This window comes from Protopterus annectens, chromosome 1.part2, assembly GCF_019279795.1.
Source record: "Protopterus annectens isolate FY-2018-M chromosome 1.part2, PAN1.0, whole genome shotgun sequence".
NCBI classification, from domain to species: Eukaryota; Metazoa; Chordata; order Ceratodontiformes; family Protopteridae; genus Protopterus; species Protopterus annectens.
The window spans coordinates 88,460,398-88,482,613 of NC_056727.1; the positions used below are offsets into that span (position 1 = coordinate 88,460,398).

The 22,216-nt window shown below is 41.3% G+C and overlaps 1 protein-coding gene across 1 annotated transcript in view; it reads left to right on the forward strand.

Moving 5' to 3' along the window:
- Positions 1-7,965: 7,965 nt before the first annotated feature.
- Positions 7,966-22,216, forward strand: part of LOC122792334 (poly(A) polymerase gamma-like) — a 55,667-nt gene continuing 41,416 nt past the window's right edge. Inside the window, exon 1 of the mRNA XM_044060132.1 lies at positions 7,966-8,162. Coding sequence (XP_043916067.1) covers positions 8,146-8,162 — 17 coding nt within the window. The 5' untranslated portion in view covers positions 7,966-8,145. The remainder of the gene's footprint in view (positions 8,163-22,216) is intronic.

Consider the following 22,216-nt stretch of genomic DNA (forward strand, 5'->3'; position numbering starts at 1 on the left):
TGTTGAGGGAGCTGAAGGCCCCCATTCTCCAAAACTGAATGTGCCAGGCCGTCAGGTGCAGGGATCGCACCCGGACATTGAGAAAATGATTGTTTTCTTGAGACAATAAGTGAGGAATCCGTGGTAATGGCCAAGGGGCCTCCCGAATTAAACTCCTCAACAGAGGGTACCAATGCTGACGAGGCCAATCCGGTGCTATAAGGATCATGCACGGTTTGTCCCTCCTGACTTTCAACAGGACTTTTGGAAGAAGAGGCAGAGGAGGAAAGGCATACACGTGAAGGTTGCTCCAACTGAAGGATAGTGCATCTATTTTCCAGGCTTTCGGATGAAACAGCCTTGTGCAAAACAGAGGTAGTTGGAAATTCAGAGGAGAAGCGAACAGATCTATGTCTGGAGTTCCCCAAGCCATGGTCAACTGACGAAACACCTGAGGATCCAACTTCCATTCGTGAGGATCCACCATTTGTCTGCTCAGAACATCTGCTAACGAATTTTGTTCCCCTGGCAGAAACTGTGCTCGAAGAGTGATGTGCAGATCCAAAGCAGTTTCCCATAACAGCATTGCTTGTCTGCAAAGAGGGTAAGAATGAGTTCCCCCCTGCTTGTTGATGTACCACATGACAGTTGTGTTGTCTGTTCGAACCAACACCAGTCCCGGGCGAAGCAGATCCTTGAATGCTTTTAAGGCAAATTGAACTGCCAGCATCTCCTTCATATTGATATGCAAGTGAAGCAACTCCGGGGCCAAAGGTCTTGAATCCATTTTCCTTTGAAATGAGCACCCCAGGCTGACTCGAGGCATCTGTCGTTAATATCTGACTTGCCTCTGGTTGGGTCACAGAGAGTCCCTTGTTTAGGTGACATTCCTGAGCCCACCACACAAATCCTTCTGGATGCAAGGAAGAATCCGAATGACAGTGTCCAAATCGTGGCTGTGTTGAGTCCAAACGCTTTTGAGATACCATTGTAGCTTCCGCATATGCAGTTTGGCATTGGGAAGTACTAGAATGCAAGATGCCATGAACCCCAAGGCTTGAAGGACTGTCCTTGCAGTCAGCCTGGACAGGACTGATAGCTGTAGGAAGTACTGGTGAAGATTTCTTTGTTTGTCCGGGGTAAGAAATGCCATCTGAGTCGCTGTATTCAGACTCACACCCAGAAAACACATCTCTCGTGAGGGTACTAGACTGGACTTTATTTCGTTCACAGAATACCCCAGGCATCTGAAAACTGTCATCACACACTGCAGATGTCGAAGTAGGTCGTGCTTGTCTCGAGCCAGTATCAAACAATCGTCCAGATAGGGATAAATCTGAATTCCCCGTAGTCTGAGAAAAGCTATTACTGGAGCCAGGACTTTCGTGAATACCCTGGGCGCAGTAGATAAGCCAAAGGGCAATGCAGAGAACTGATAATGCAAATTCCCAGTCCGAAACCTCAGGAATTTCCTGCAACTGGGCCTGATAGGAATGTGAAGATAGGCCTCCTTGAGATCCAAAGTCACCATCCAGTGATCCCTGCCCAGCATAGGCAACAGCTGTTGCAGTGTTAACATCTTGAATTTCGGAATTTCTAGAAAGGTGTTTAGAATGGATAAATCCAGAATGGGTCTCCAAGTATTTCCTTTCTTTGGCACTAAGAAAAGACGGGAATAAAACCCTGTGCCCCTTTCATGAAGGAACTTCCTGTATTGCTCCCAACCGAGCAGAGAAGAAATCTGTGCCTGTGCTTCCAATTTTTGCTGATGAGGCACATCCGGCATACCGCTGAAAGGCGGAAAGTGTGAAAATAAAATTTGAAGCCTCGAGTTACAATATGCAACACCCATTTGTCCTGGGTAACCAAATGCCAATTTCCGAAGAAAAGTCCCAGTTTTCCGCCCAGAGGAGCTGCCAGCAAAGCAGAGTCCGCAGCCGAAGACACAGGTCATTGGGTCTGCTTCGAAAGGACTGACCCTTGCCCTCCCCAGCAGAAGGGGTAGAGGAACTCAAAGACCTAGAAGTAACAGGGCCCTGAAAGGAAGCCCTACCTCTACTACGCCTCGACTTGCCTCTAGAACGAAAATCCCAAGAGGGAAAAGACCATCCCTTAGCAGGCCAATTCCTATTGAATTTAGGAGGCTGAACCTGTAAAAATTCCTTCACTGTCTGCATAGATTTAGCTTTTTCCTCCATTTTTTTCAAAACTAATTCCACAGGAGGGCCAAAAAGAACATCAGACTGCAAAGGAGCATCCATAATACGAGCTTTAACATGCTCCGACAAGGACTGATCTTTAAGCCAGGCATGTCTGCGAACAACAGAACTAGTAGCAGCCACCCTGGAAGAAGCTTGTAAAGCATCAAAACCACACTGCAGAGAATGCTTCCCAACCTGGTCTGAAGCATGCACTAAATCCTGAAGCTCCTTACAGTCAATACCTTCAGCTAAAGCATCCACTTTACATTGCAATTGACTTAACAAAAAATTCTGATACTTGAGCATATGAAACTGACAATTCAAAGCCCTCATAGCCAAAGTAGAAGAGGTATACAGTTTTTTACCCCACCTATCCAGGGCCCTAGCATCTTTGTCCAGAGGAACTGGATTCTTAACCACAGAGGCCTTAACGCCCTTGGGGCCTTGAGAAATAGTTTCAGGATCAGCCCTAGGGCACTTAAACAAGTACTTGTGAGCTTCCGGAACCCTGTAGTATCTATCTGGTTTAACAGGGGCAGGAGGCAGAGAATCCGGGTTAAGGGCAGCCTCAGAAAACACATCCTGAACAACATCCAGTACAGGAGGAATAGCCAAGGGCCTGTGCTGAGGCAAAAACAAAAATTCTCTCAGCCTTTACGAGAATCAGAATAATCCTGGCCCTCCCATTTGAAATGTTCCCTCATGGAATGCAAAGTTTCAGAGAAAGAAAAATCTTCTGGAGGGGACGCAGAGGGAGAAGCATCCTCAGCCCCCGAATCAGAATAGGGAGGGAAATCCTGAAGGCTTTCCACAGAGGAATCAGACTCAATGGAAGACTGAACCAAACCCTCCAACTCTGTCTCTACCCTGGGCCTCTTCTGAGGGGGAGGCATGGAACCCTAATTAAAGAAATCAAATCTTCAGCCATCTTCAGCATGTGCTTCCTAGGAGCTGGACCCTGGGGAAAAGCACCCGAGGGGCAGATTTGGACTTAGAATGGCCTTTGCCTAGAGAAGGAGGAGGCTTAACCACCCTACGAGGGAGGGAGCCACAGACAACAGAGGAGCACCCTCAACCTGGCCTAACAAAGGAGAAGCCACCCCCTGTAGTAACAAAGGCTCCCCTTGACACTCAGGCACACCGTCAGAAAGAGCCACTGAAGCAGCCAGTGGTTCAACAGGACCGACGTCCGGAGCGGACGCCCCATCCTGCTTGGACCGCAAAGACTTGTCTTTGCGCTTCCTAGAAGAGCCAGTCGTCGGAGAATCCGACGGCATGTTGTAATTACAACGGTTACCAAACACCAGCCTAGCACAGTCCAACCGACGTTTAATAGTACGCTTATTAAAAGTAGCACAAAAGCGACACCCAACAACGTCGTGCTCAGGCCCTAAACAAGGAATGCAGAGTGAATGGTAATCCCTATGAGGAATCTGTTTCCCACAAGAAATACAGTTATTAACTTTTTCTGACATCCGACAATACTGAGACAAGAAAAAGACAAAAAAATAAAATGTCCCCAATGGGGTACTTAGCCCAACTTGGTCTCCGGTCTGAAACTCGAAAACCGACAATTCCAGAACGCCGAACGGCACTTGCAAATTCTGCTTCTGCTCAGGACAATGCGGCAAGAAAGACTGAAGTTATGGCGTCGGTCATGCGCATTTATACTGACACCACGTCAGTCTCGGGCGCCATGACCGACGCCAGATCTAGCCCTTTGGTATTCGGGCCGATGGAGGGCAGCGGAGTACCCATTAGTCAGGACTGCAGCAATGGGAGACGACGAACATCAAGACCCCTTGGAAGTAGGTGGATCATGTATAGAAAGGTGTTCACGTAAAGTCTGAGGCGAAAATCACGAGGGATAAGGACATTTGCAAAGTTTTTCATTTGTCAGAATAACTGTAACGTAATGAGGCTGCATGACCAAGTTAGATAAGAAAATGTATAAAAATACAGTTTTTCTATGTAAAGTGAGAATGCTTCATCAAGGGTTATGAAGACGGACTCCTAGCTCTATAAGAATAAAATTTCTGTTTGCACATCCCGAAGTGTTCCTGACTGAAGGCATATAAGGTAAATTCTTAATGTTGCAAGAAAACCCAAAAGCAGTGAATGTGTTCCAGCAGCAAACCCAAGCTGAATTCCAAGCAAAACCACAGCTGGTAACAGGCAGAAAGGCAAGGCTCAATAGTTGTAAAATCCACAAGTTTTATTAAAAGTTAGCACTTTCACAGTGTTCACCACCGTTTCATCAGACAAAAAAGTAAAGCAAATGAACTTCTTTTATACTAGATTTCAGTATCATTTAACACAACAATGCAGAATCCTAATTGATCCACATGGCATCTGCTTTTAAAGCAACAGTGTCTAAAAACTGCACATAAAAAATAACAATAAAAATACCAAGATGCAGAATAGTACATTTATCTACTTTTGTTGCTTTTAATACTGGTTTTATGAGTACATGATCACTCAGACCCATTCCCCTGTGCACTCCTAACCTTAAAAAACACTGTAATTCTGCATTTTCAGTCATATTTACTAACCCCCCCCACTCACATTCACAACTTGTAAAATTTGGAATACAAAATGTATGTGTGTTGCTATTTGTTAGTGTGTGTTTTGCTAAAGCACTGCAATCATTCCCTCTTTTCATGCAATACAAATGATCCCTCACTCTCTCTTTCAATTTCTGGTTGGTTTTGCCTATATAAAATTTGAAACATGAAACAGTGTGCTGCATAAATAACATTCTGTGTGTTGCAGTCTGCTGAAACCCTAAGTTTCCATAAATGGCCTTTCTCTGGATGCTTAAAGTACATAGACTGATCAATATGCCTTAATCACCTTTAACAACTAAAACATTTAATTTCTGATGCTTTTTTCATCTCAACAAGCTCTAATTGAAGTAGACAAAAAATTATATATATATTATATATACATACATACATACATACACACTTTTTTTGTTTATGCTCCTTACAGTGCTGTGTAAATTCATGTTTACAAAATGTTAACTTGATACATGCTCATTTATTACTGTTGCAAACCTATGTAAATGGGTTGTATAATTATTAATTTGTATTCTTAATTTGGACTCTGTATAAGATTTTTTCTCGGAGCTTTTCTCCCTGGGCCTCTACTGAAAATGGACATATATCCAGTTAGACTAGCCCGGTCAACAAATGTAAAATAAAATAAAATAAATGTAAAATAACAATATAGTCACAATATGCACACTTCTGACATTTACGGGCTGGGTTGGCAGGATCCCTCAGTCAGTAGTATTAACTGGGTTTGATAATGAATGAAAAATGCTTACTTGTAATTAAGTGGCTTCACAAAATCTCCTCTATCATTTGTGTTGATTTGGTGTGTTAATTCAGGGGACCTTCTTATATTTGATTATTCTGTTGGCTGGCCTGACTGGCATTCCTTCCATCGTCCTCCCTTTGAGCACATGTACTAATTCAGCCAACTGGTATTTTAAGTGGCAGCTTACTTGATTTAATTGGTTAGAATAAACATGTAGCTGAAGCCATTTTGTTCTACTGTGAAGTGTATACTGTCTTTATCTGTAAATATGCACATGATTTATAATCATACTAATGCAATAGCTGAAGTTCTAAGCACTGATGACTCAACAGAATTTGACTGCGGGAAGGGGATAACAAGGTCAGAAGCAGTTGATAGTATGTGGAGCAGGACTCAAGGTCAGGTAAGTGAGGAGACAGGATATGAATTATGCAAGAAGGGCGGGATAATCAGGGTAGTTGGGAAAGTTAAAGAATGGATATTTGTAAGGTTAAGAGCAGCTAGGTCAGCATCTCATTTTCTATATAGTCAACAAGGAACCCCAACCCTCTTTGTTAAAGGGGTGGTAGACAGTTTAGAGACTTTAGGGCCTTTCTGTCCCACAAGAGTGATCTCACTAGGGGCTGGAAAGGAATATCCTGTTTTATAGATGTTTACCTTCCCCAGCAATTTTTTCATAGGTTCGTACTAGCCTAGGTTGTTGATTCAGTAGACTATCTCCAGCCTAGCCAACAACAATCCTACCCATTTACCAAGACATGAATTAATAATGGATCCCATCATAGTTTCAACCCCCTTCCATAAGGAAAAGAGTGGTAGACTTGATATGTACTTATGATTGCCACCTAGTTGTCCAAACCATGCTTAAAAAGGTCATGAAGCTCCTCTGCTTAATCTCTAGGGGCAGTTTATTCCATAAGAAATTTATTCTCAGCGAAAGATATCTATCTGACTAATAACAGGTCCTACTTACATTTCGGTGGAAGTATAGGTCTCTTGAGTTGGTGTTTAGGGTGATATTACTTTTGTGGCTGTGTAAAGGGTACATAGGACAAGATCTTTTGAGAATCTATAGGCAAGGTAAAGATCTGCTCTAAATAGTCAATAGGAAATGGAAAACAGTGAGAGTGCTTTAACGTCATCAGGTTAACTGAGAGAGGACATGCTTTTCCTTTTGGTAAGGAAACTCTGTGGTCTCTTGAGCGGAGTCATATGCCTAGCCAAGTACATACTAAAGGGTGCATTACAGTCTTATTATTGGTATACAGAAGAAAGGCTATGTTATCACATCTATGCTGACTGTCAGAAGGGCCAACTTGGTGGGGGGGGGGGGGTGCGGTACAATCTACAAGGGTCTGGGAGAAGGGGGCATAGATTCAAACTATCTTTGCTGTTATGTCAGACAGACTTCACCAACTTCTGTTGTGAAAACAGCCCTAATGGAGGGACAGATGAATAAAATGAGGTTCGGTTAGGCAGGTTCAGTCAAGGGCTGGGACCCTCAGGATTCTTTCACTCACTGATGTTGATTGGGGTTTGAAAATTCAGAACTGCTTGCATTTGTCTGGCAGGTGACCTGATTAACACTCTTTTCAAGCTCAGGCCTTTATTAACTTCCGAATTTTTTATTGGTCACAGTAAGCACATAGATATTTTTTTTAAATGTAAGAGTATAGCGTCCAGGGACGTAGCCAGAAATTTATACTTTGTATTCATACCTCATGCTGCTCCCCTCATCTATCATTTAAAAAATGTACTCAACCTTGACAATGTTGCCCGTATCCACATAGAAAGGGGCAAACTATTTTCTTGGTTCGTTCTTATATAAACGCGTTTTGTAAAGCTTTATACAATAAACACTAGTTCAGACATTTCTAAACGTGCTGTACCGTTGTCATAACATTTCTGACAGATGTCTAGAAAAAAACAGAGGGAGTATGCCCAGCATACATAAGCGTCTTTATTTGCTGAAAACGAACACATTTTCCGATCCAATGTCACAGTCTTATTTTTATTTCATTATCGATTATACCGCCGAAACCCCATTCCTGCAGTATCTTTACTAAGATTATACTTCCCCAAACCTTAAAAACGACCAACCGAAGATGCAAGCTGTATTATTAACGCCGCTTTACTGAAATCCTGTAACTCCACTTATATTGTACGCTATGATAACTAAGACGTGAAAGAGCTGGGGTTTTCCTCAAGTCACAAGCGAGCGTGCAGTTTCATTACCTGTCAGTTTAACACTACGGTGAAGTTCACAAAAAGGTACAATGTGTTTACTGAAAAAAAAACAACGAAATCTTGCATTTTATTTATGTTTCTGCTTTCATCTAACTAAGCATATATTTCATTAAGACTTTCACAGAAAGCATGACAACAACCAAATTACTTCCGCTTTCAAGACCAGCTACTCCCGCATTATAAATTATGAACGATATCTGCGCGACGGTAAAAGCCAGCCTACAAATGTTTCTCAGCTGCAAGCGCTATGGTTGTTGGGATGTGTGAATGTCCAGCATTCGCCATATTGAATAAATTGTTTTACATAGTGGGCTGGACTTTATGGAACTGGTTTAAAGCGGGGATTTTGAAAGGAGGTTACTGTCTTTCTTGCACTACCTTTTCATTTTAAGTGGATATGAGAGATATGTTGACGTGAGTTATTTAAAAGTATTTTGCAGTGAAGTGGTACTTTTGTTGGTAAAGTTTTATATTTTAGATTTGCAATAAATGTAAACTAAGTTTTGAAAGTGCAGCTTTCCTTTCTGGTAACTTTAGTATGATCGAGTGTGTATACCATGTAAACGAATCCTCAAGAAAAAGAAATATCTTTGTGACTTTAACATTGTTTTGTAGATTTTTTAAACCGTTAAATACTTTTAATGTGTTTCAGTGAATTCTTAATACTGAATTTTAAGTAGCTTCTTTGTGGGATGCGTTGCTTTACGACTTATTCTAGCCTCCGCAAAGATTAGACTGTAGCTTTTGCAGATTAAATGGATCCTAGCCTGCCGGTCAAAGGAAAGATGATGAGTTCTTATACGGGCACTATCTGGATGGACTTGGAGAAAAGAAACGAAGAAATTAGTAGAAAGCCGATCTGGTCATTTGTGTTTTGTTTATGTTCTTCACTTAGAAGAAAATGTTAGAAGGAAGTGTTTTAGACGTAATTTGTTGAGGCCATGAACATCGATAGTTGAGATGTAGATAACTGGTTTGCTTTAAATGCGATTGAATGTTTTGTACATTAACACAGTTTAGCCAAGAAATGCGCCAACAGTTTCTTGTATACATTTTCCTAACTGAGTATACATGGATTATTTTTTGACTCCCTCCTCATATATGATCAGCATTTAATCCTGGGGACCCTCCTTAGTCTCTGGTCCTCTAAATCCAGCTAATCCATCAAATCTAATCTGAGATATTCTGGTGTGGAAAGGAAATTGATGCTTCCCAATGCAGACTTATGCTGCTGCCGAAGAGAGCTGGTGGTGACTTTTTTTTGTCTGCCCTATTCTACCTCCACTCCCTGTGCATGTTGAGCAGTGATGCACGTTTGGCATTCTGCAGATATAATAGAAACTTCATGGGATACATCAGCAAACCAGTATTGTAATGCTGCTTGGTTTTCACTGACAGAGCAGCAGCGTCATAGGTCCATTGGTTCATACTAGGCTAATGACCACCAGGACCTTTTATAAGCCTAGCTGTACAATGTCCTTGCATGTCATAGGTGTTTATAATATAAGGAGGAGGTATGGTAGGAAGTTTCTAGTGGTTATGAGGGGTTTGTTATTTTGGGCATTACAGTTTGCCACTGTCTATGGGCGGCCACAGTGGTGCAGTCGTTAGCATTGCCGCCTCATAGCAAGAGGTTCTCTGGTTCGATCCTCGGCTGGGGTGCCTTCTGTGCGGAGTCTGCATGTCCGCCCTGTGGTCGCGTGGGTTTCCTCCCACATCCCAAAGACATGCTGTAGGTGGATTGGACACTCTAAATTGGCCCTAGGTGTGAGTGTGTGTGTGCCTTCTGTGGAAGGTTGGGCGCCGGGCTGGCAACTCGACACTGTAAAACTCCACTGCCAATCATGAGCGGACAAGGTGATCTACTGTGGCGACCCCTAACCGGGAAAAGCCAAAAGAAGAAGACTGTTCAGAGATGAGCAGCTAGACCCAGGGTGACTTTCCAGTTTTCCTTCCGTTGGACATGGTTACTCTTAAATAGGGTTAGGGATGGTCTCAAGGCCTGAACCATGGCCTTAAGCTCAATGCCGAAAAATGTGTCATCCCCTTTGGGGAAAAACCCGATTCCCATGAATTACCACATCGATGGTAGTCCACTGAACACAAAAGGCGTCATAAGAGATCTGGGAACACAGGTTGACAGCAACCTCTTTTGACCACCACATTACCACTGTGGTCAGAAAGTCCTTCTATGTGGCACATCTCATTATTATGGGTTTTGCATCCAGGAAGAAAGAGGTCATTGTCTCCCTCTACTCTTCACTCATTAGGCCAGTCATAGAGTACAATGCCCCATTTGGGATGTACCTCACTAGACACCTACAACAACTGGAGAGGCAGCAAAAATGCCTCACAAAGAGGATCTTGGGCCTTAAACACTTGCCCTATATGGACAGGCTCAAAAAAACTCCCAACTATTCTCTAAGTAGACGATGAGACGGAGATGATTTCTGCTTGACTTACAAAGCCATGTCTGACCCAGCTCTGTTAGAAATGCTACATCTAAAGAAATCCCAATCCCTCCGCACTACATGCTCCAGAGACCTCAACCTTATTACCACAATCAACAGAACAAGCTGAAGGGACAGGTTCATAACCCAGAGACTGCCCATGCTATGGAATAGACTTCTCACACGTCAAGCGGAGCGCCTCACTGGCCGTCTTCAGGAGAAATCTTGATGAGTGGATGGGAAATTAGAAAATTCACCCCGGGGATTACTTACAGTGGCTTTACTTGACAGAGGCACTGGGAACTAAGGTCGGGTGGCACGATGCCAGGGTAATACTGTGGACTAGGCTTGTAAAGGCTCCACGGCCATTAGCCTAGTACACATCTATGAACCGATGGATTGTGTTTCACATGGCTGGGAAGCCTTTCCAGAGCATGGGGATCCACTGAGAGACTCATCTGTTTGGCCAACATATCTTATTCATGTGACAAGCAAATTTAAGTCCTTGAATCTAGTGGTTCTTATGCAGTTAATTTTGCAGATGTGCAAAGGGTCCATCCTAGCTGAATCCAAAGATGCCTTTTATGCCAGGCAAAGATGGCCTCTCAGTAACCTGTAGGAGACTGAGTATGGAGATTGGGCTTTAAGGCAATCCGTGTAGGACAATGTGTTTGTACCCTGGATTCTCCTGGGAAGGAACCTTTGTGGGCATTCAACTTTTGCATATTTCTGATCAGGTATGTGCCAAAAAGGGCATTATACTAATTGATGGGTCTGATAAGGGTTGAATAAAATGGCATTATAACTTCTTGGACCTGGACACCATGCCATTAATTGTACGCAGGGTGACATAGTGATTTTCTTACTACCTTGGCCACATGTTTGTCAAAGGCCAGATTACTGTCTACATATGTTTCCAGATCTCGTGAGTATTGGGTTAACTCTTGGGTGAGGTTACTTATCGATGGAGTAATTAGCCTGAGTGGCAGTTTTCCCTATGACTTTGGCATTAGATATTTATCTGTGTTAGATCCTCTTGTAAGATGTTTCTGTCATGGGGGGTGGGGGAGGGGGATCTATGATATTTCCCAAAGTGGAGTCATGTTTGAACTTGGTCAGCCAATGGCTGTTGACATTAGCCCTCTGAGAAGTAGATGCCAAATAGGAGCAGTCCTAGTACGGAGTCCTGAGGTACTCACTGGTGACTGGTCTCTTGGTGGGGATGGTATCACTTATTTGGATTTCTTGAGTCCTATCTGTGAGCCAGCTGGCAAGCCAGAAAATTATGTAGGGATTTATGCCCAGTTTGGTGAATTTGTTAACTCTGCCTGAGTGGGGGATTGTATGGAATGCCTTAGCTATGTCCGTGTAGGTGGTATCCACCATTTTCCTCCTCTGTTGTCTTGGAATTGTTCCTAATGGTTACAAGGTTTGCTGGGGTTACAGAGATGATTTATTTTGAAGGAGACCGCTTTGTGGTCCATTCTCCCCAGTGAGGATGTGACAGTTGTTGGGGGGGGGGTGGAGCTACAGAGCTCTCCCATATTGTGGAGTACCAGGTCTAGTATGTTTGAGCATCTGGTAGGCATGCACACTTGTCTGGTTAAAGGAATGTGTTATTAAAGTCCAGGAGTTGCTGTGCCTGCAAGTATGAGGGTGTAGAGGGTAGTCTCCCTCCAGTATGGTATTTGGTTTAATGATGAGTGTCTCCACTAGGTCTAGGTATGAGCTATGGGATTCTGTGGGCATAGTGTGGCCTACAGCTTGCTAGGGTATGGAACTTTGTAGCGATTTGCACATGGATAAATCCCAGGACATCATCCTGTTTAACCAATGTAGAGTTATACTATTGCTAATATATGAGACTCCTCCACATTTTGTCCTTGTCTGTGTAGCTTGTCATCTAAATGTGTAGAAGGCACTCGTGTCTTCCACTGCCAGAGTATTTTCTGTGGATTTAAACCATGTCTCTGTTAGGGCACAGATGTCTATATTCTCCAGAATTAGAAGAGTTTGTAGGGTGTGGAAGCTTCTTATTTAGGTTTCTAGCACTGAACAAGAACACCTTTAGACTTGGGGTTTTATTTGCAATGTCTGTAGATTTAATTTGACATTGCCTAAAAAAGGTTCTAAGGTGGTGGATAACATTTTAGCCAATATTTGGAAGCCTAATCAAGATGGGTGCAGATTATCATTTGCACAACAAAGTGGTTTGTTAACCATGTCCTCCCATGCTGTCAAATATAGAACCCCCCTGGAAAGACACCTAAAACTAAGCAAATTATTGAAGTCCATCATCATTTGTTCATACTGTGGCATTGATCTTGGTGAAGGTAAATGGTGCTCAGTGCAAGGCACATACCAGCCTGAGATGCACATTGAGAGAGATCGACAATGTCTCCCTTCAAATATTCCAGAGAAGTACATCATTAATGTCCACATGGACTATGATTGAATCCTTCTGGTACACGTAGTGCAGTGATGTGTGTGTTTGTGTGGAAGTTGGTGGATCCTGGCTCCAAACAAGCAACTGTTATCTTCTCCTTGTTCATTCTGGTGAGTGGGTTATTTGTGTGTCATACAGTGGAGTCCCTTATGACGTCCTAGGTAATGTGGTGGCTTACCTTATTGGCTTTTGCTCTTGAGACTTGTTGACCAAAGATCCCTTTCCTTGTTCTGGGAGGAAAACTGACAAAATATCACTCTTTCTATCTTTTCCCATCCGACTGCTCGGGAGCCAGACCACAGTTCTTAAATTCTTATCTCTCTTTTTTTGCATTGGTACCTGATCATCAGCACCCCCCCCCCCCAAGTTGGACATGACACATTTTGTTTTATGTTAAAATTTCACTCTGGATTAAGGCAAGAACTGCCTAGCTTTGGTGGTCATTCAGGCACGGCAACTGTGAAATACTGTGCCCTTGTTGGCATCTTAGCAAAGTGAGCATTTTTGTGATGGCGTAACTTTGCCTTTTTGTAGGGGTACACACCATCCTTATTACTGCAGAGGTCCAAAGTGCCTTCTGTGAGTGCAGACCTGTGTTAAGACCACCTTTAGCTGGTGGATTGGTAAGTCTAATGCCTTCCCTCAAGCCATGTGTTTGCATCACTGTCCCTACTCTGAGGGACTGTGGTACAGTGTGACTGTCTTTTAGTCTCTCCCCCCCCCCCCACATAAGGATGCATCCATCTTCCATTGCAGCTTCATCTGGTGCCTTGGCCACTAATCAAATTCTTGTCATATGGGCTATACTGAGGTTTTCCGCCTTGTATTATTTCCTCAAGTTGCAATTTCTGAGTGTTTCACCATTTTAGCTGCACTCTTTCATCTTGTATGCAGCCATTCTTTTCCTGTCGTTTATTTTACCATGGCAATATACTGTCCATTTGCAAGCACCGTCTGAATATAGCAATAACCCACGCCTGGGTGTGGGTAATGCTGGATTTACCCACGGTTGATGTGGTTTGGTCCCGAGGGCGAAGCCAGAGGGACCAAACAAAGTAAACCGTGGGTAAATACAGCATTACCCACACCCAGAAGTGGGTTATTGCTATTATACCATGACATTATTTAAGAAAAGAAACTATTACTTTTCTTAAATAATGGCATAGTATAATGCCTGTTTACTGCCCTTCCGCAGATGTCTGGCATCCGCGGCAGTTCTGATGTACTGCGCGCCTGCGCAGTACATCAGAGCCGTGGGCAAAAGCAACGGAGAAAGCAAGATCTCCGTTGCTTTTTTATTTTGCTATGTTAAATGGGTTTAACATAGCGAGACAGTTTTAAAATAAGCAACGGAGATGTCCGTTGCTTATTTTAACTGTCTCGCTATGTTAAACCCATTTAACATAGCGAACAGAAAAAGCAACGGAGATCTTGCTTTCTCCGTTGCTTTAAGTCTCGCTATGTTAAATGGGTTTAGCATAGCGAGACAGCTTTAAAAGAAGCAACGGAGATCTCCGTTGCTTATTTTAAAGCTGTCTCGCTATGTTAAACCCATTTAACATAGCGAGACAGTAGAGTTATACTAATGGAAAAAAGTCCGGGCGACCGGACCTTTTTCCATTAGTATAACTCTATTTACAATGTGCACGCTGGCCAATCGGCGTGCACGTTTTGGGGGGGGGGGGGTCATGGTATAATGCAAAAATAATCACTAGTAGAAAATCAAAGTAGTGCAAAATACAAAGAAAAGGCAGACAATATTACAATACAGAAAAATTAGTATAGTGAAGACCTGCAATACCAAAAAAAAAAAAAACTGAGAATATAAAGGTAGAAGGTAGTCCTCCATTTACATATGCACATAAATGAAGAGGCAGGTGGAAAAGTTGCAGGGGTGCATCCTGAAAGAGGTATGAACAGAATTAAGTGATGCTTCCTTTTGGGAGACTGGTAGGTTTAAGATCCTTTCTGAATATGAATAAGTTAGTCTTCTCTGAACAGGGGAGGGAAGAATTGCCGAAGTTAGGAGGTGAGAATAGACAACGTGTGCCTGGTGGACTAGAGGGAGGATCTTGGTGTGGTGAAGGTGTGTATTGTAGTTTGTGAGTAGTGACGCAAGCTAAAATGAACTACTTTTTTCCCATGGAGCTTTTCTGAATGAAGTATAAAAGGTTATAGCCAAAGTAGCTTGCATTTTATGCAGAATATCCTGTTCAGAAGTAATTGCAGCATTAGGTGGTTGTGTAATTCGGCATACACAACTGGACACACTTTTAATGGCTTACAGGGTAGTGTACTCTGCTTCAAGTCTGAAGCACTGGTTGATACTTGGTATACTAGTATTCCATAGCCTTCTGTGAAGTAACTTGTAATGTACCTTCTTTCAGCAAATTATTCCATTTGCTAACCAAGATATTCTCACTGGGCTTGAAGCCCCATTTCAATGGAGGCCTGAGGAGAAAAGCTCTTTGATTAAAGACATTGTTTTAAACTCTCAAATTCGGTGCCAAAAAAGTAAGACGTATAGATTTTTTTTTTGTCTCGTCATTTATAGCTTGGAATAGTAGTTTGCAAAAATCAGTATTCGTGAAAACAAATGTACGTGGTTGGTAAAAATGTCATCAGGAAAAGTTCTAAAAGGTGATAATTTTATGTTGGAACAATAGAAAGGAAATAGAGGTGTGTGTGTGTGTGTGTATCATTGACTCCCATTTCCCTGTTTTTAGATGTGGTCAGGTGTCATGTCAGCTGTCACCATCTCTTGATTCAAAAACACTCCTGCCCTGTCTGGTCTTTTTGTCATGGTCCCTCCACCTTTTGGCTGGGCATCCTTTTGTCATATCTCTCTCAAATCTGCTTTACCAAATTCTCTTTTCTGTCCTGCACCACATGACTGAACTGCCATAGTCTGTTTACCTTCTCTGTAACTGGGGGCTACTTTAGCTTCTGCTGTGCTGCCTTGGTTTCTTTGTCACATACTGTGCATCCTACTGTCTTGGGCACAGCATCTCTATGAACTTCAGGATTCCTCAGCTGCTCCCTCTTCACTGCCCGGATTTCTGTGCCACCATTGTTTTGTACACCTTGATTCTCAATTTCTTTGGCTTTCTTCTGTCACGCACTACCCCTGACGGTTTTGTATCACTGGATGCAGTATCTCTGAATCTAGCTTGAGAAGAGAAGTCTGAATGAGATCATCACTCTACCATACTTTCCAGATATTTAACTTGTTCCACTGTATCCCCTTCTGTTTCAGTCCTAAGCTGTTTCTGACTCCAATTTGCTGCCATGATCTTTGTTTTGTCTTGTACTTCGTTTCTTCTCATGTGCCTACAGTTTTGCATTCTAATCCTGCTATCATTTGCTTAAGTTACGATTCAGAGTTTGTAGTGCAACATCGTATCACATAGAGCAACTTTGTTGACCTGTTTTTTTCCTTGTGTGTTTGCGCTTGTAATCCATCACCATTGTGGATGAGCCCTGATGCGTACCCTCTCTCACTGGGACTCCTCTGAAAATTTGCACTTTTGTCACTGGGTGTCTATACGTAGCTTGTACTAAGTCTTATCATTTTTTTCCTAAGACTTTCAGACACTTCAAGACTGCCTAACATCAGCTTTTTGAGGACTCTGTCATACGTTTTCTCTAGTTTCTTCTCCACTACCTGTCTTAGTAAAAGCATTAGATCAAGCACCTTCAACTTTTCCTGGTCAGGGGCACTAATTGATGGCAGCCTATCAGTATTCCACATTCATCTCTAAAAAATAAAACTTTGTCAAGAGTGCATGAGTACATAAGCATGAATTAAGCAATTAAGGGGAACTTTGAGGATAATTATTGAAAAGAAGTTGGCTTGGACTGTCTGAGCATCTAATTCTATTCTAAGCAATTAAAAGAAAATTGGAGTATAATTTAAAAGGAGTCTGTACAAGTAATAAAGCTGGATTCATTTATGTGTAACTGTTAGTTGCTATTTTGATGCTAAAAAATAGGTTAGTGATAAATCTGGAATGTTGTCTGTGCCCAACACCCCCCTGTAGCATATTTTTTGACTACAGAACAGTCTTTCATGTCTCTGAACTATTTTTCTTGGAGATTTATTTTCACAAGCAAGGCCTTTCTTTGTTCAGCACAGATTCAGTGGAGCTGCTTGCTTTTATTTCTCTTTGGATGTTTTTTTTTTTTACTTTTTTTTTTTTTTTTCTCAAAATAACTCATTTTGTCTCTGAAAGTACTTTTGTGACACTGGTAATCCCATCTAAGTTCATAAGTTTTGTATTCCTTGTATAAAGTTGCCTTTGGGGCATGATATGAAAATTGTAACTTATTTGTCATGAGGCCTTTTCATCAGGATGGTTGTACTTCTGCCTACATTTCTCTTTGAAATGCAGCTTCAAGATCAGTTGTCAGCATTTGAAAGGTAAGTGATAATGCAACTGATATTCAGGATGTAGTGACTCAAACTAAAATGGCATGTTTTCTGACTTTGGAATAGTGTGTAAAAAATATCTGGTACTCCCCCCCCCCCCCCCCTCCCCACCCCCAAGATGGGATAGTAAAATTTTGAACTCTACAGGAGCAAAACTGCTTACCAGGTGTGATTTTTTTTTTTTTTTTAACTTTGTGTCCATGTAGTATTTTGATATGAAGTTTGTGTAGTTATTTCTCATTTTTTATGTGAGTGCTGTTTTTCTGAGGTGGCCAAGCTCATTTTATAATTTGGGAGGTTTATGTACTAGCTCATTTTATAATTTGGGAGGTTTATGTACTTATAATACCTTCAAAATTAAAAGTAAACCCTTTTATGGTTCTTGAGAATAAGGCTCCTAGAAATGAGGTTGGGGAGCAGGGAGGGGATATCACAAACCTATATGAGCATGCTGTTAATTTTGAGAATATGTATTAAGCAACTTACCTAGCATTACTGTCTTGTTTATAGCATCTTGCAAAATACTTAAACTTTTGAGTTTTAAGTTCAGGCTCTTGGACTGTCGCTAAGCGTTACTGGATACACCAGCTGACATTTTGTTACAACACTAGTTTTTCAAACCACAACTGGATACCAAATGCTCTCCTTGTTACTTTAAAATGTGGTAGGTGCAACATATGCTCTTATATTGTAACTACATTTCACAGCATGAATCGTATAAGATTTGAACCTGGGGCACTTTCTTTTGTAAAAGCAAGGGGGGTAATATGCCCTAAAATGTCCTTGTCACCTATATTATATAGGTGAAACGGACAGAATTCTGTATAAGGTTCATGGAACATTTAAGAGACATAAAAAATTGTAGGGATGATAAAGTGATTGCTTCACACTTAAAAAAGTTTCATGAAAGTAATTCTTAATTTATTACAATGTGATATTTTGGAACAATTTGAATGCATAGATGTTACAGATGAAATATTAAAACAAAAATTATTGTATAAAGAGAATATTTATATTTTAAAATACAACACATTAACTCCCAAAGGTTTAAATTAATGAATTGAATTGGAAATGGTTGCTTAAAAAGTTAATTGTTGTCTTTTATTGTTTAATTGATTTATGCGATGTAATTAGGAATGAAGTATATTGTGTTTTTTTTTTTTTTTTTTTTTTTTATTCCATGAAGGTGGTAACACCGAGGCGCTAGAATAAAACATTCCTGTTTTTTAGTACATGGTCTCTCTATTTTTAAGTAACAAGGAGAGCATTTGGCACCCAGTTGTGGTTTAACATCGTTGACATGTTTGTTCTCATTTGCAATTACACCCAAGGTGGGGGTGTCTCACATCCATCACTTTTTAGTTTTGCTTTGAATTTAAGGATCATATTTTGAATAGTCAGGGTTGTTAATTTGCTTCCCATATATATCTTTTTTCTCCTGTTTGCTTGTAATCACTTGCAGAGTTGGGGGGCATTCTTTACTTCCAGCTCTTTAGCCAGTCTCTTACAGCAGTCTCTAGTAGCCACTGAATATAAAATGAGTTGCTAGACTTTTTTTCTTTGAAGTAGGATAATGTAGCTAGCTAATTTTGCAGGTGTTGATGGTGTCAATTAAGTGACACCTGAACCCACCCAAGATGGTTTCACAGGTGTACAGAGCTGTAGTATAACCAGAACTCTGAACTGATAATCATGTCTTCCATCCATCCACAACCCCTCTTCCCAATTTTCCACATAGGATTGGGGGGGTGTCACTAAAGTGACAATTTATTTTTATTTTATTTTACATTTGTTGACTGGGCTAGTGTAACTGGATACATGTCCATTTTCAGTAGAGGCCCAGGGAGATAAGCTCCAAAGAAAATAGCTGATTACAGTAATAAAAGATTACAAAAATATTGGCAAGTACAAATATTAATACATTGTTACAAATTCACTAAAAACGACTGGATATACAATCTAGGTTCTAGGAGATAGCATTAGGTAAAAAAAAGTCACAACAAGTATTCTTACTAGATGGTTACTTACAATTCCTGATTTCTCTGATATTAAGAAACAAGGAGTTAGTCAAAGAAAGGTGGAAGAACAAGTGGTAGAAAATAAGTCGATGGCTAGTCAGGATTACAACAGGGGCAAAGCCAGTGTGTTCCCAGGTGAACTTTAAGTTTTTGTTTTAAGTGTAGGGGGTGATCAGGCTAGAAAGTATTGGAGTGTTATGAGGACGGTAAAGGGTCTTATGGGCAATTGTAAGTTGGTTAAAATTAAGCTGATTGTCTGTCTAGTTCTAGCCAACCTAGTAGTTTTAGATTCTGACAGTGGTGGGTTCTGAATGGTAAATCTGGCAATATTATTGTAGGTTTTAGCCAGTTTCAAATTATTATTTTTGGACAGATTAGTAAAAACCGGGGAGGCATAAAGAAGTGTTGAGATTAGATGGGAGTGGGCAATTGTAGATCTAGCTAATGGAGTGAGGAAGGGCTTGATTCTATAGAGGGAGCCCATTTTTTGTTGACTGTTTTTACAGTGTTAATGAGTATCAAAGTTGAGGTTGCTGTCAGTTGTAACTCCTAGGAGTTTTGTTGTTAAATTGGGTGATATGAGTGTACCATTGTTAGATGTGACAGAGAAATCTATTGGGGGTGGACTTGCGTGTAAGAGTGAAGAGCAAGAGCTTGGTTTTTGTTGGATTAAGAGGAGGCAACATTTAAGAAGCCATGTTTCTACTATGTTGAACACTTTTTGAGTTAAGGAATGCAGTTCAGACGAGGAATTGACTGAGCATATTACTGTAGAGTCGTCTGCATATTGTATACAGGTAGCTTGAGGAATTGCTAAGTGTAGATCATTGATGAAAATTGAGAATAGTAGAGGGCCTAAAATGGAACCCTGGGGAACACCTATGATGACAGGTAGTTGGGAAGATCGGTTATTCTCCCAGAGCACAGCTTGTTTGAAGGTTTTTTTTTTTTTTTTTTTTTTTTGAGGGGGGTTGGAAGTCTGCGTTGACTGGTAATGCACATGTAATCACATTTGTGTTACTAGTTACTAAAAAAAGTAATGTATAGGTCCATGGGTAGGTACTAAGCTATCTGCCCAAAGACATTTATAGGCCTAGCTGGAATGTGTTGGCTTTCGCTGCCCCCTTAGATTGGTTCCCTGTGCCTCTGTCCAGCAGAGCCATTGAAGTGATCCCCGGGGTAAGCTTTCTGTTTCCCATCCACTCTTCAGGGTTTATTTTGAAGAGGGTTAGCGAGGAGCTCTGCCTAATGTAGATTGGAATCTTGTTCCAGAGCATGGGAAGTCTCTGGGACGGGAATCTGTCCCTCCAGCACGTCCTGTTTATTGTTGTGGTGAGGTTTAGATCCCTAGAGCTTGAGGCTCGAGGGGATGTGGTTTTCTTTAGGTGGACCATGTCCATCAATTCTGGGTTGGACATGGCCTTGTGTGTCGGGCAGAGATCGCCTCTGAGTAGGCGGTATGCAGCCAAGTACTGCTGGAGTTTCTTCAGTCGAGCTGCATAGGGCATCTGTTTGAGGCCAGTGATCCTCTTGGTGAGGTACTTCTGTGGTCTTTCCAGCTGTTGCAGGTGTCTTGTAGGGTATATACAAGAGGGGACATGTAATCCATTTGCTTACTAACTGTCCACCACTGTAACCATATTTTATAACTGTCTAAAGTACCTACTGCACTACTTTAATGAACTGTATTACAAACTGTAGTTAAACTGTTAGGTTATAGGAACTAATTTTTATGTAACTTGTATTTTGCTTTTTTTCTTTTCTTTCATTTTATTTTATTGTATTGTAACTATGTTGTCTTGTACCTATGTGGAGCTTTTCTCCCCGGGCCTCCGCTGAAAATGGACATGTATCCAGTCGGACTATCCCGGTCAACAAATGTAAAATAAATAAAATAAATAAATAAATTGTTGCCTATTGCTAAGGTAGGAACTGAACCATTTTACAGACTGTGCGTCAAGAGAAAGTGATTTTAGAATACTTATAAGCAGCTGATGGTTCACCATATCAAATGCTTTGGATAGATTGATAGGAGTGCTGAAGAGAGAATATTGTTGTTTATATTTTTGTTAATAGTCAGAGGAGGGCAGTAGTGGTACTATGAAATGGCCAAAAGCCATGTTGGCACTCAGCAAGTATGTGGTTTTGAATTAGATGGTTGAGTAGTTGCTTATGAATGCATTTTTCCATTATTTTTGCTAAAGGGGATAGTAGAGCTATAGGACAATAGTTAGAATATTCCTTAGAGTTGCCACCTTTGTGTAGGGGGTGATGAGAGAACTTTCAGACTGCTGGAATTGTTCCCTCATTAATGGTTCTGTTTGAGAGGATGGATATAAGATAGACTTCAGCTTTAGCAGCTTTCTGCAGGTATTCAGCAGGTAGCTGGTCTGCTGATGGGGTACAAGGTTTTAGTTTTTGGGTGAGCTTGTAGATAGTGTGTTGGGATAGGTTGCAGTTGAAATGTAGGGAGAGAGCTAGCCATGGATGTAGCAAGGTTTGAGTTGTCAGGATAGCTGGTTTGCTAGAGATTGTATAGCTTCTGTGAAGAAGGTATTGAAGGCATTAGCAGTTTGCTTGGGGTTCTTGTGATTACTATCTAGTGGGGTTTGTGTACTAGATTGTCCTGGGTATAGGAGTCTTAATATTGCCCAAAACTTTTGCGGATTATTGTGGTGTCTGCTGCATTTATATAGCTTTTTTTGTTTCATTTCTCATCTGTCTAAATGTATGTTGATCTAAAGAATTTTTGGTAGTTCGCCACTTGGTCCAAACTTTGTTTCTAAGTAGGATTTTCTGTCTGGTGTCTCTTGGGGCTGGTTTTAACCTAATTATTATAGTACTTTTTCTTGCATGTTGGTCTACGATAGCTAAGAATTTAGTATTAAAGTATTTAACTGCCTCTTCAAGTGGGAGGCTTTTTAAGGGAACCCAATGACATGCCTTAAGTTCGCTATGGAATAGGTCAGGATTAAAATCTTTGTTAGAACGTATTGTCCTATATGTGGCGGTGTAGGAAATATCAATCTTTTGCCTGATTTATGTAGGTCAATGAGTGATCACATATCATTTGGGAAAATTCCTACCTTGCAAGACTGGTGGTGTTTATTTATGATAATCAAATC